The sequence below is a fragment of the Corvus cornix genome, chromosome 1A (genome assembly GCF_000738735.6).
Source record: "Corvus cornix cornix isolate S_Up_H32 chromosome 1A, ASM73873v5, whole genome shotgun sequence".
NCBI classification, from domain to species: Eukaryota; Metazoa; Chordata; class Aves; order Passeriformes; family Corvidae; genus Corvus; species Corvus cornix.
In genome coordinates this window covers 469762-483433 of record NC_047057.1, presented here as the reverse complement: position 1 = coordinate 483433, position 13672 = coordinate 469762, and the positions used below count along the sequence as shown (strand labels likewise).

At 62.7% G+C, this 13672-nt stretch overlaps 1 protein-coding gene across 1 annotated transcript in view; it reads left to right on the top strand.

Moving 5' to 3' along the window:
* SBF1 (SET binding factor 1) overlaps positions 1 to 13672 on the top strand; it is a 54163-nt gene that overhangs the window by 7914 nt on the left and 32577 nt on the right. Inside the window, 1 exon segment of the mRNA XM_039570759.1 lies at positions 9744 to 9829. Coding sequence (XP_039426693.1) covers positions 9744 to 9829 — 86 coding nt within the window.

The window sequence follows — 13672 nt, the reverse complement described above, 5'->3', positions numbered from 1 at the left end:
GCTCTGCTGATGGTCCAGATAAGGCCACTTGTGTCTCACTGTCACTGTCACACCCTTCCCAGAGCAGGGCTGGGGCCGTGCCCGTCTGATCCCAGTGATCCCAGCCGGGATGCTCCGAGGGGCTCGGCCCTGCATCCAGGGGGAGCAGTGACAGCGGCCTCCTGCACACTGTCCCTCTGAAACCTCCCAGTGCTCCTGTCCAGGGCAGGGAGCTGGGAAGGGTCTGGAGCCCCAGGAGCGGCTGATGGAGCTGGAAAGGGGCTCAGGCTGGAGCAAAGGAGGCTCCGGGGGGACCTTGTGGCTCTGCACAAGTCCCTGACAGGAGGGGGCAGCCGGGGGGGAAATCGGGCTCTGATCCCAGGGAACAGGGACAGGAGAGAGGGGAGGCTCAGGTTGGATGCTGGGGAATTCCCTCCTGGAAAGGGCTGTGCAGCCCTGGCCCAGCTGCCCAGGGCAGGGGTGGAGTCACTTGGGGACAGGGTCAGTGGTGGCCTTGGCAGTGCTGGGAATGGTCGGACCTGATACTTTTCCAACCCAAACAATTCCCTGATTCTAAGTCAGCTCTGCTCCAAAGCTGCCATAACGTCGCAGTTTTATGTGGGAAAAGTCTCTGCCCTGGTTTTAGGACCTTGCCCTGGTATTTGGTGTTTGTGAGGTACCTGCAGTCCCAGCCGTGCTCCTGTTCACGAGACCTGGGCAGTCCCGCAGCAAATTCCCGTCAGGATGCCCATGCTCATCCTCACCTTCACGTGCCAGCTTTGATGCCCTTCGGCGGGGACAGCTGGCAGTGAGCTCTCCAGGGGCAGGCAAGGAGCTGGAACCGCGGGCAGGTGACGCTGCTCGGGCCTCGCTGTCCCTCGGCAGGGCTCGGGGACACTGCCCAGCTGTCCCTCACCCAGCGCCTCTGTCAGGGCCCAGCCGAGCACAATCGTTGGCTTCAGCCTCGCCCGGCTCTGGCGGGGCCGTGCCGCGGGCTGGCTTTAGGGATGAGCACAACTCTGGTGGCTTCACGCAGGATGAGCCCAGGGAGCGGCAGCTGGGCTCCCTCTGGACAGGCAGGTGATTGGGAAGGACAGGGATAAGCTCCGGGATGGGATCAAGGTGAGCTCAGCAGCCCCGGGCAGGAAGGAGGTCAGACAGTGCCAGGGATGGACGGTGCCGCCCTGATTCCGCACGGGAGCAGCGAGAGCCCCCGGCTGATTCCCGCAGGAATTGTCTGCAGGAGCGGGCTGTCAGCTCCACCTGGGGGTGTGTCCGGTATTCCCAGGGCTGGGAATTCCTGCAGAGATGTTTGGAAAGCTGAGGAAGGTGGTTTCCTACAACTCCCTGTCGGGAGGGCCAGGCGGGGTCGGGCTCTGCTGCCAGGGAACAGGGACAGGAGAGAGGGAACGGCCTCAGGCTGGGCCAGGGGAAGCTCAGGGTGGATGGTGGGGAATGTCCAGCCCTGGCACAGCTGCCCAGGGAGCTTTGGAGTGCCCATCCCTGCAGGGATTTCAAAGCCATGTGGATGTGGCACTCGGGGACCCCTCAGTGGCGTTCTCAAGGAATTCTCAAAGTTCCCGTACTGATGGGACATTTCCTCCCGTTGCAGTTCTGGTGGCTCTGGCGCTGCCGAGCCCGCCTGAGGCCCCTGTGGAATCTGACCTGATTCCCACTTCTCCGTTCCTACCCGGCCGTTCCTGTCGTTGTCCCTCCCTGCAGTTTCCCCCTGGATGTGCCACGCTCCGGCGGCAGCTCCGGCCCTGCGGCTGCCGCCTGTGTGGGACCAGGGAACAAAAGCTCCTTCTGCCCTTGTGGGAGATGTTGATGCTGGCAGAGCATGGGGGGAAATGATCCCTGTAGGGTCGAGACTAACTGAGCCAGGGCTTGGATCATTCCCTGTTCCCTGGCAGGACGGAGCAGGGAGGGGCTTGGGCACCCGCGTGTGATCCGTGAGGCACGGCCCTGGCTGGGGTTTGGGTTTGGGGTTTCCCTCTGTCCTTGGCTGCTCTGCAGGGAATTGCCCGGCTCGGATGGGAGAGCGGCTGGCACTGAGGCCTTTTGTCCTGGAGCTCAGAGCTGCTCTGTGGCTGGATCCTGTCCCATTGTCCCTGTGCATCCCTTTGCTGGCTGGGAACAGCTCTGGAGCCAGGCTGGGAGAGCTGGGGGTGCTCCCCTGGGGAGGAGAAGCTCCAGGGAGAGCTGCGAGCCCCTTGCAGGGCCTAAAGGGGCTCCAGGAGAGCTGCAGAGGGACTGGGGCCAAGGCCTGGAGGGCCAGGAGCCAGGGAATGGCTTCCCAGTGCCAGAGGGCAGGGCTGGGTGGGAGATTGGCAATTGGGAATTGCTGGCTGGGAGGGTGGGCAGGCCCTGGCCCAGGGTGCCCAGAGCAGCTGGGGCTGCCCCTGGATCCCTGGCAGTGGCCAAGGCCAGGCTGGACATTGGGGCTGGAGCAGCCTGGCACAGTGGGAGGTGTCCCTGCCATGGCAGGGCTGGCACTGGAGGAGCTCTGAGCTCCCTTCCACCCCAACCCATTCCATAATTCCCACATATTTTTCCTGCAGGGCAGGAGGGGCCATGGGAGCAGCCGGGGCTGTTTTTAGGCCGTGGGTAAATGTTGGCAGCCCCATAATTATCACCTGGGGTGCCAGGGGAGCTGGGAATGGCTCCCCTGGGAGGCAGCTGGAATTTGGCATCAGGTAAAAATAGCAGAAGTTTCTCCCCAAAATGCTTTTAGCAGCTCTGGCCACGGAGCCGCGGCCGGACAGCGGCACTCCTGATGGACACTGGGATCCTCCTCCCCAGGGAACTGAGCCACAGTGCCCAGCCAGCTCCAGGTCGTGGCATCATGGAGTCCTGGAATGTTTGGGTGGGAAGGGAGCTCAGAGCCCCTCCAGTGCCAGCCCTGCCATGGCAGGGACACCTCCCACTGTGCCAGGCTGCTCCAGCCCCAATGTCCAGCCTGGCCTTGGCCACTGCCAGGGATCCAGGGGCAGCCCCAGCTGCTCTGGGCACCCTGGGCCAGGGCCTGCCCACCCTCCCAGCCAGCAATTGCCAATTGCCAATCTCCCATCCAGCCCTGCCCTCTGGCACTGGGAAGCCATTCCCTGGCTCCTGGCCCTCCATGCCTTGGCCCCAGTCCCTCTGCAGCTCTCCTGGAGCCCCTCCTGGGCGTTCTCCACCCAGCTGGGTGTCACTGTCACCTGGCTGCTCTTGGTAGAATCCCAGAGAATTTGGGGTCCAACGGGACCTTCTGAGGTCACCTGGGATCCCTTAAAGCAGCTCCTGGGCCCTCACAGCTTCCAGTGCTCCTGGAGGGCTCCTCCAAAGGGATCTCCGGCTCCTGCCGCGTGCGTGAGGCGGTTGGAGGCGGTTGGAGGCGGTTTGGGGAGGTTGGAGGCGGTTTGAGGCGCTGTGGGGCCGTGTTCCCCAGGGATTTATGGAGAAGCTTCCTGCTCCAGCCGTGGCTCCGGGCGAGCAGCGGCAGCTGCGGGGCCGTGTCCGTGTCTCGCTGCCAGGAACGCTCCGGGCCCGCAGCGCTTTCCTGGGCCGAGCTCTCGGAAGCAGGCGGGGTTTTTTAAATTTAATTACTTCCTCTCCTGCCTTAATGTTTCCAAAGATAAACACGGCTCTCCCTTGGCACGGCATCAGGGAGCAGCCGGGCTCTAGCCGGGCTGTGCCGAGCACTCCCAGCCCAGGTTTGTGTGGGGATGGTGGGAATCTCTCAGGATCTGTCCCCTGCCAGGACAGCGGTGATTCCATACCTGGCTGCTCCCTCTTCACCCGCCATTCCCAGATCCCGGGATCTTCCCTGACCCTTTGGGACATGTCCTGAGTGCCATCCCCAAAGTGCCGTGTGTGGGATAAGCAGTGGATTCCTCTGCGTAGGGGGATCTGAGTGGACCTTCCTGCAGGATTCGGGCTGGTGGGAGAACAGAGAACCCCACATTCCCCAGGCTCCTGGGATTTTCCAGCCGCACTCTGTGCCAAAGATTTGCCAGCGTCCCTGATCCCTGGGAGTCTGCACCCCCAGGTCCTGGCAGGGCACCTGGCGCTGCCCCCGGGCTGCATCCAGCGGGAGATGGCTCTCTCCAACACTTCTGCTGAGGCTGAGAGGGATTAGGGAGAGGTTTGAGGAATGATGACCTCCCAGGACAGGACTGAGCCAGGGTGAGGGGCCGCAGCGCTGGCCCCTCCTTCACTTCCCTTATTTCAGCTCCCTACAAACAGCCCGTTGCTGTTTGGCTCATCCAGAGCCTCCCAAAGCCATGATTCCCTGAAATCCATTGGGAATGGGAGCCGTGCTCCATGGAAGTGCAGTGCTGGGAATGCCCCCAGTCCCAGCACCCCGCTCCGGCGGGGCAGTGATGTCCCCCTGATGCCGCTCCTGGATGTTGTAACTGGGAGCGAGTGGCCCTGGGGTGCAGGGGTTTGCGTTCCATGGCTGGATGGGGCTTTTCCAGCCTGGAATTGCATGCAGACAGTTTGCTTTGTCGCCCAGCTCCGTGTCCCAGGCTGTGGGTGATCCTTATCGTCCCTGGGTGATCCTTATCTTCCCTGTGTCCAGCGGGTCAAGCACATCCTCAGACATCACCGAGGTGACCATAAACACGGAATGAGGTGCTTTTTCCGAAGTTTTTCCCTTTTTTTAGCTGCACTCAGGACAGGAATTGCTGTTCCGGGTGTGACTTTGTGGAGACTTTTGCCCCAAATCCCGCTGGCAGAGCCAGAGGTGTCCCTGTCACCCTGCTCCTGCAGGTTCCTGCTGCCTGGGAAGGGCTTTGTCCTTGCCGAGCTCCCTGTCCTGTGGAGTTTCACTGTAACGTGGAGAGAGAACCACGAGTGGGATATTATTCCTTGGGTCTTTTCATTCTCTTGTCCCGTTCAGGGGGCACAGCGGCCGTGCCACAGGAGGGGTGTGGCCCTGGGGACAGGTGGAGGGGACACTGGGGGTCCAGTAGGTGCCACTTCAGGGAGAATTTCTCCATGGAAAGGATTGTCCAGCACTGGAACAGGGATTGCATTGCCCAGGGGCGTTTGGAGTGCCCATCCCTGCAGGTGTCCAAGGAATTCCTGGAGGTGGCACTGAGGGCTCTGGGCTGGGGCCAAGGTGGGGATGGGGCAGAGCTGGGACTGGATGGGCTGGGAGGGCTTTTCCAGCCGCAGGGATCCCGGGAGCTGCCGTGGCTGGCACAGGGAGCTGCCAGCACCCACCGTTGGTGCTGGTGGGGACAGGGCTGTCCCATCCCATGCTGGTGGCTGCCGGTGGCCAGGAGCAGGGACAGGGACCGTGTGCTCGCCCTGGCCGGGTGGGCTTTCCTGGCGGTGGCCAGAGCAGCGGGGCCACCCCCAGCCCCACACACGGCCCCTTTGTTCCCTCCATAGAAAAGCCATTCTCCGTCCCCCCGGCGGGAACACGTCACAGGGAACAGAGGCCCCTTTGTCCCCGGAGCAGACACTCGGGTGTTGTTCTGGGTGGGCTTGGGGCGGGGGGCTGCAGGGCCGGGATGGGATGGGATGGGATGGGATGGCTCAATCCCTGTCCGTGCCCCTGCTCCCGCTCTCCGGGAGGGAGGAGCTGATGGCCAGGGCTGGAATATCCCAGCTCCCCACTCAGGTGATGATTCCCGGTGAACAGAGGGGTGAGGGATGGGCTGGCTGTGCTCAGGTTGGTGAGACACACCTGGGAATCCTGGAATGGCTGGGTGGGAAGGGAGCTCAGAGCCCCTCCAGTGCCAGCCCTGCCATGGCAGGGACACCTCCCACTGTGCCAGGCTGCTCCAGCCCCAATGTCCAGCCTGGCCTGGAGTGTTTCCAGGGGTGGGGCAGGGATCGCTGGCACTGCTCCTGCCACCTTGGTTGGCGTTGGTTGGCGTTGGTTGGCGTTGGTTGATGCAATCGCTCCCAGGCCTTGCAGGCCATTTCCCAATCCCTGTTTGATGCTGCCACAGGGATACGTGGATCCTGCCTCGTTCCAGGAGCCCCATTGGTGCCCTGCTCCGTGCTGGGGCTGGGCCTGACTCGCTCCGTGCTGGAGCAGCTCCGGGCTGGGCTGGGATCAGCGCTCGGCTCCGAGGGCCCTTGGCAGCAGCTCCAGGTCCTGGCAGGTTGTGTGGCCTCGTGCCTGGTCTGTCCCTGCCTGTGCAGGAGCCACCTCGGGGACTCCAGGCAGGGCTTTGGAGCACCAAGGGTTTTCTGGTGCTTGAAAGCAGCTGAGTTTATAAATAATTCCTGCAGCAAGGAGCTCTCGGAAGCCTCAGCTGACACTTGCAGGCAGGGATGAAGCTGCCCCCGAAGCTGGGGGGAGCTGGAGAATCATGGATGGTGTGAAATGAACATTTCTGGAATAATTTGAGATACCTGAAGTAACTGAATGTTTTTAAAGTGGTTCCACACTCTCTCCTGGCTGGACATGACGTCCAGGTTGGAGCCGGGGGGGAAGGAGGGCTGGAGCAGCTCTGGTTCCTGTGGGGAGGACATGGAATTGTGGAATGGTCTGGGTGGGAAGGACCTTAAGGCTCATCCAGTTTCGTGGACCCCTCCCACTGTGCCAGGCTGCTCCAGCCCCAATGTCCAGCCTGGCCTTGGGCACTGCCAGGGATCCAGGGCAGCCCCAGCTGCTCTGGGTGACCTGTGCCAGCTCCAGCACTGTGTTGTCTGAGCTTTGTGTTCCCCTGGATGATTTCATCCCGAATTTCTGAGGTTCGGGGGTGTGGGAGTCGTGTCCAGGCCTGCAGAGGAACCTTTCCTTGGGACTGGCTGGACTGACCCTTTCCAGTGGTCCCGTGCTGGTGGTGAAACACCTCCCTGTGCTCTTGGTCACCCTCAGCAGAGGATGTTGGGTGTGAGGGGTGGCACAGGGCTTGTTCCAAATAAGCTCCTTTGCCTAAAATCCCTGTGAAAATTCCCTTCTCCCCTCTCTCCACCTCACCCAGCTCCTCAGGGAAGGGCTGCAGGAGCCGCTGCAAGGCCGGTTCCCTGTGCTGACCCCGTGGCTTCCCTGGCTGTGGGGCTGGGATGGACTGGGGCTGCCGTGCCCCTGCTGTGAACCCACCAGGGATTTTCCAGGGACGCTGGGCACCTCCTGCAGGGTCTGGGAACACTCCAGGCCGGGGAGGCGGATGCCTGGCTGGGTCTCTGCGCAGTGCTCAGGCCCAGCTCCTCTTGTCCCATCATTTCGGGGACGCTGGGAGCGAGGGACGGCGCTCGTGTGTCCATGACCCCTGTCCGGAGCAGCGGCCGTTCCCGGCAGTGTCCAGCAGTGTCCCGGCGTGCCGGCGCTCCCAGCCGGGGTCATCCTGTGCCGTGGCTCAGCTCAGTGTTTAACCCTGGGCTTATTTAGAATTTCCTGTGTCACAACAACATCCCGTGCCCTTGCCAGTGCAGCCAGGGAGGGGCCGGGCTCCCCCAGGTGTCCCCCAGCCCCGCAGGAGCAGCAGGAAGGAAGGAGCAGCGCAGCAGCTGCGGGGAGGCCGAGGTTCACAGGCACACGTGTTTTCCCAGGAATCTCCTGCTTTCCCAGGAATCTCAGCTGGGATGGCAGGAGAATGGATGGGGCAGGTCCAGCTCTCCCGGGCAGGAAGGGACGCGCCGATCCCACGGCCCGATACGGAGCTGAATGGTGGGAAGTGGGAAAGCTGGGCCCGGGCTGCCCGAGGAGCAGCTGAGGGAAGTGCCGGGGGTGTCCAGGGTTCCCGAGTCAGGCTGGTGGGGACAGTCCCTAAATCAGGATGTACCTGCCCGCAGCTGGCTGCAGAGTGGCAGCTCCTGGCTCTGGGAAAACCCTGGGAGTCAAGATTCCCATTGTTCTCAACAGCCCTTGGAATGATTTTTGTTTGTGTTGAGGATGATGAGCCTGAGACCCCCCCAGCGCTGGGCTGATCCCAGTGGGCAGCAGGGGAGGGGGGATTCTGCCCCTGTGCCCCCTCAGGTGAGAGCCCACCTGCAGAGCTGCCCCAGCCCTGGGGACACAGCAGCAGGACCTGGAGCTGCTGGAGAGAGCCCAGAGAGGCCCCGGAGCTGCTGCAGGGCTGGAGCCCCTCTGCTCTGGAGCCAGGCTGGGAGAGCTGGGGGTGCTCCCCTGGAGAGGAGAAGCTCCAGGGAGAGCTGAGAGCCCCTTGCAGGGCCTAAAGGGGCTCCAGGAGAGCTGGAGAGGGACTGGGGCCAAGGCCTGGAGGGCCAGGAGCCAGGGAATGGCTTCCCAGTGCCAGAGGGCAGGGCTGGATGGGAGATTGGGAATTGGGAATTGCTGGCTGGGAGGGTGGGCAGGCCCTGGCCCAGGGTGCCCAGAGCAGCTGGGGCTGCCCCTGGATCCCTGGCAGTGGCCAAGGCCAGGCTGGACATTGGGGCTGGAGCAGCCTGGCACAGTGGGAGGTGTCCCTGCCATGGCAGGGCTGGCACTGGAGGGACTCTGAGCTCCCTTCCCACCCAACCATTCCAGGATTCCCTGATCTTGTATTGGTTTCTCTTTAACTGAGGATGTTCCAGTGGAGCCGTGGCAGGGCTGGATGGGGAGGGCACAGCTTGGAGCCATTGGAACCGTAATCCTGACGTGTGGATCTCAAGGGATTTTCCTGTCTGGAGCTTGAGCCAGGCCCCGGGCACTGGGAGCAGGCAGCCTTTGCCAGGGCTGGGAGCTCTCGGAGCCAGGGGTGCCTCCAGAGGGATGTGGTGATGGAGCAGGGCTGTGGGAGCAGGGCTGTGGTGTGGGAGCACGTGGCCAGGCAGGATCTGGTTGACACAATCCCTGTTAACCCAGTCCCTGTGGGTATTCTGTGCCCAGTTTGGCTCCGACCTTTCCATTTTGGGCCTGGGGCTATAAATGGCCCCTTTCCCTTTCCCTCTCCTGGTCCTGCTAAATCCAGCTGTGGCTACCGGGCGGTCAGCAGGGCCCTGGGGACATGGCTGGCCTCCCAAAATAGCCCTTCCCTGGTGCTCCTCCTGCTTTCCCAGCCCCATTCCATGGCCAGGACCCGGCTCCCAAAGCCAGCCGGGATGGGAGATGCCCCGGGTGGTCCCCTGGAGATGCAATAATCCCTCAGCAGCTCCGGAGGGGCTGGAATATCCCCCCTCTCCCTGTCCCGGGGCTGCCTGCCCTCGTGGCTGGGCCAGAATCCTCGGGATTTGTGATTCCCAGCTGGATCCGTGAGCGGCTGTGTCTCTGGAAGGACGTGGGCAGCCTGGCAGGGGCTGTGACAGGAGCAATTGGTTCCACCAGCACCTCAGGCTGGCCCAGAGCCGGCTGCTCCCGGAATGCCCCCCCTGCCCTGCTGTCCAGGCCAGTTCCATCGGGAAACTCAAGGATTTAGGGTCTGGAGTGGTGTGGGCTGGGGGGCAGGTGAGGGTTTGGAGTGCTGCCAGTGCTCCATAAAGCCCCAGGGAAACAGGAGCTGTTGGGAACCCGAAAGCAAATCCTGGGGCAGGATTGTGTGGGGAAAGGGCAGCAGGGAGATGAGGAGCAGGGAATGGCAGCTCGGATCGGGGGTGCTGTCCGTGTTGGCATCACAAGGAAGGAGGTTCTGGCTGGAGTGGGACCGGAGCTGCTGCTCCAGGGCCGTTCCCACCTCCCGATAAGGCTCTGGGAGCTTGGAATCCCCGCTGTTCCCTGCCGGAGCGGGCAGTGCTGCTGAGCCTGTGCAAGGGCCGGGCTCTCTCCTGCGCTGCCCTGTCCCTGGAGAGCTGGAGCATCCCAGTGTTGTTCCAGCCTGGCATTCCGAGGTGGGGTGGGGGGGTACCTGCTGCCCTCTAATCCTGTCTTGTCTCCGCAGGGAGCGGGGATGGGCAGGGACAGATCCTGCAGCGCTTCCCGGAGAAGGACTGGGAGGACAACCCCTTCCCACAGGGCATCGAGCTGGTGAGTGGCTGCCCCGGGGACACCAGGGGGACACCGGGACATGTCCCACAGGGTGTGACTGGGGGGCTGTGAGGGAGCAATTCCCACCTGCCCTGGATGCAGCTCCAGCTCCAGAACTCTCCAGAAACGGTGGGATCTGCCGTGCTGGCTCCTGTCCCGGCCTCTGCTACCCCTCCTTTTCCGGGATCAGCCGCTGGGATGCTGGAATGGCTCCTGGAGGAGCCGTGGATGCAGCCTTGGTGTCCACAGCCCCTCAGGAGCGTGGCCAGGCCTTTCCCAGTGCCCTGCCCTGGCTGGATCCTCCCAGCCCTCTGGACACGGTCACTGGCTCTCAGGAGAGCTCTGGGGCCAGCTCGGAGTGGGTCATTCTGGGATGTGCTGCTGTGGGGATCCTCCAGACCGGCTCCAGCTAATCCAGGACAGTGGCATTGTTCCCCTCATTGCGGAACTGGAGTGGAAGCTCTTCCCAGTCCCTGCCCTGGAGCTCTGAGGGCCCTGAGGGAGGGGCTGGAGCTCCATTCCCAGGGACAAGGGTGGGCTGGGACAGACCGCCAGACCCCCTCTGGAAGCTGCTCCCTCGCCCCTGGAGTTCGTGGAATCACGGATTTATTTGGGTTGGAAAATCCCTCTGAGTGCACTCAGTGGTGCCAAGGCCACTGCTGCCCATGTCCCCAAGTGCCACATCCACAGGGCTTTGAAATCCCTGCAGGGATGGGGACTCCACCCCTGCCCTGGGCAGCTGTGCCAGGGCTGGAAAAACTTTAGATGGGATATGGGGCAGGAATTCCTGGCTGGGACGGTGGGGAGGGGCTGGGATAGAATTCCCAGAGCAGCTGTGGCTGCCCCTGGATCCCTGGCAGTGGCCAAGGCCAGGCTGGACTTTGGGGCTGGAGCAGCCTGGCACAGTGGGAGGTGTCCCTGCCCATCATCACTGGGGTCACTGGGGCCCCTGGCTCCTCTTCCCATTGTCAGTGGGACTGGCAGTGTCCAGCTCCTCTTCCCGTCGCATGTTCCCTGAAATTCCAGCACAATTTGGGACCTTTCCGGGCTGTTTCATCCGAGGCAAAAACACAACGTTATTTTTATTTTTCTGCTCCGAGTTTCCTGGTGTCTGCAGGGACTTGGGAACTGTCCCAAGCAGGAGCAAAGCTGCTTTTTTTCCCAAGGGTCAAACTGTCCAGCCAAAAAATCCCTGGAATTTAAACAGTTGGAGCCCTGTCCTGTTGGGGGCCAGGGGTGGCTCCAGGGCTTCCCACAAGCTGTGAGGGTGTCCCGGGGGAGCAGCGTGCGGGGCTGATCCCAAGGCAGCCCCGAAAATCCGCGGGAGCCCATCCCGGGGCTGGGGGGCACGTGACACTGCGGTCAGGGCTGATCCTCCTGACAGCTTTTGGGGGAAAAAAGGGTTCCTGGGGTGTGCAGGGAGATGGGGTTTGGAGCTCCTGGCCGTGCGCAGCGTCTGGCAGCAATTCCCAACGGGAATGTCTCGTTGTAATGGATGGAGCTCCTGTGGGGACAGGCACGGGATGCGGATAAATCGCTGTGGGAGCCTCTCCCTGCCTGCCAGAGCTGTGCCCTGCCTGGGGAGGGCAGTCCCAGGGAGCAGCTGGGTCACTGCTGGAACAGAGGGATCCCGGTGGGATCGGCTGCACAAGGAGGGATGGGAGTGGAGATTCCTGGAAATCCGGGGGCTCTCTGTGCTCCAGTGAGGCTCAGGGCCATTCCCACTCTCCCTTTTGGATCCTTCCTTGGCACTGAGGCCTTGTGTCCTTCCATGCCATGATCGCACAGGTCTCGGTCTGGGATTTTCCGTGTCCTGGGGCAGCTCTGGGATGGTTTTGGCACCTGCTGGATGTGTCCAGACCTGCTCCGCCTCTGCCAGCATTCTTGGACATCCAGCAGCTTCCAGGGCCTAAAGGGGCTCCAGGAGAGCTGCAGAGGGACTGGAGGGCCAGGAGCCAGGGAATGGCTTCCCAGTGCCAGAGGGCAGGGCTGGATGGGAGATTGGCAATTGGGAATTGCTGGCTGGGAGGGTGGGCAGGCCCTGGCCCAGGGTGCCCAGAGCAGCTGGGGCTGCCCCTGGATCCCTGGCAGTGCCCAAGGCCAGGCTGGACATTGGGGCTGGAGCAGCCTGGCACAGTGGGAGGTGTCCCTGCCATGGCAGGGCTGGCACTGGAGGGGCTCTGAGCTCCCTTCCCACCCAACCATTCCAGGATTCCTTGATGAGGTGAGCACAGCTGTGTCCAAGGTTTGCTCCGGGGGCCAGGTCAGAGGTGTCTGTAGGAAATCGCTGTGTCCAGCCCCGACTGAAGGGGATTGTTGGGACAGGAGGGGTTGGGACAGGCTGGGGGTCTCCACTGCCAGAGGATGGGAACACTGCTGGTTGTGTTTGGGCACTGGTGGCTGAGCCTCACCTGGCGTGCCCATGGAATTCCAGACTGGTTTGGGTGGGAAGGGACCTCAGAGCTCCTCCAGTGCCAGCCCTGCCATGGCAGGGACACCTCCCACTGTGGCCAGGCTGCTCCAGCCCCAATGTCCAGCCTGGCCATGCCAATGCCCAGACCTCTCCTGGCAGGGCGGATCCGGGGGCGGCAGCCGTAGCCGAGCCCTCGGAGCTGGCGGCTGTTTTGGGAACACTCCAGAGGGAGGAGAGGCACCCCCACGCTGCCCCCTGGGTGGGACCAGCAGGAAAAATAAATGCCCAGGAACATGGCTTGGGACATCACGGGCGGGATCCTCACCAAGTGAATCCTTGGGAAAGGCTGTGGAGTAACTGGGGAAGAACTGGTGAGGGAGGAGGGGGCAGCCGAGGGGGTCGGGCTCTGCTCGCGGGGAACAGGGACAGGAGAGAGGGAACGGCCTGAGGGAAGCTCGGGGTGGAGATGGGGGAAATTCCTCCTGGAAAGGACTGTGCAGCCCTGGCCCAGCTGCCCAGGGAGGTCTGGAGTGCCCATCCCTGCAGGGACTTCAAACCCCTGTGGATGTGGCACTTGGGGACACGGGCAGTGGTGGCCTTGGCAGAGCTGGGAACGGTTGGACTGGATGGGCTCCGAGGGGTTTTTCCAACCCAAGCAATTTCATGATCCTGCTCTATCCGTGGGGATCTGTGGCTTTGCCTCCCTTCACCTGTGGCACCTCAGGGTGGCCGAGTGCCGGGTGCCACCATCGGTCAGGTCGGGCTGACCCCAGGGACACCTGTCCTGCCCCTGCCAGCTGTGCCCATTCCCGTGGTTTTCCTTCCTGGAGGATCTGGGTGAGGTGGGGCAGGGGGGGTGATGTCATGGGGCTCCTGCTGGATGAGTTATCCGGGTGGGATTGAGTGAGCTCAGGCTGGGCTGGGAGCGACTCCGGCATTTCCGTGTGCTCCCACGGCGTCACCTGATCCAGGTGTCACCTGCTGGTTTGAGGTGACCCATCCTCTCAGCAGGTGCCATTTTTAGGAAGCTGACTCCGTATCCCACAGCTTGGGGAGAATTCCCAGCTGGCTTGGTGGGGTGTCCAAGGCCTCCCACCGCTCCTGTCCCCACAGGGAAGGGTGACACCACGGTCCTGGAGCGCATCCCTGTCTGGGATGTGACACTCGGGAATGCTGGCTGGGAGCCGGGACAAGGGGGATGGTTTTAAACTAAAAGAGGGGAGATTTAGATGGGATCTTGGGAAGGAATTCCTGGCTGGGAGGGTGGGGAGGGGCTGGAATGGAATTCCCAGAGCAGCTGGGGCTGCCCCTGGATCCCTGGCAGTGGCCAAGGAAAGGCTGGACATTGGGGCTGGAGCAGCCTGGCACAGTGGGAGGTGTCCCTGCCCATGGCAGGGCTGGCACTGGAGGGGCTCTGAGCTCCCTTCCCA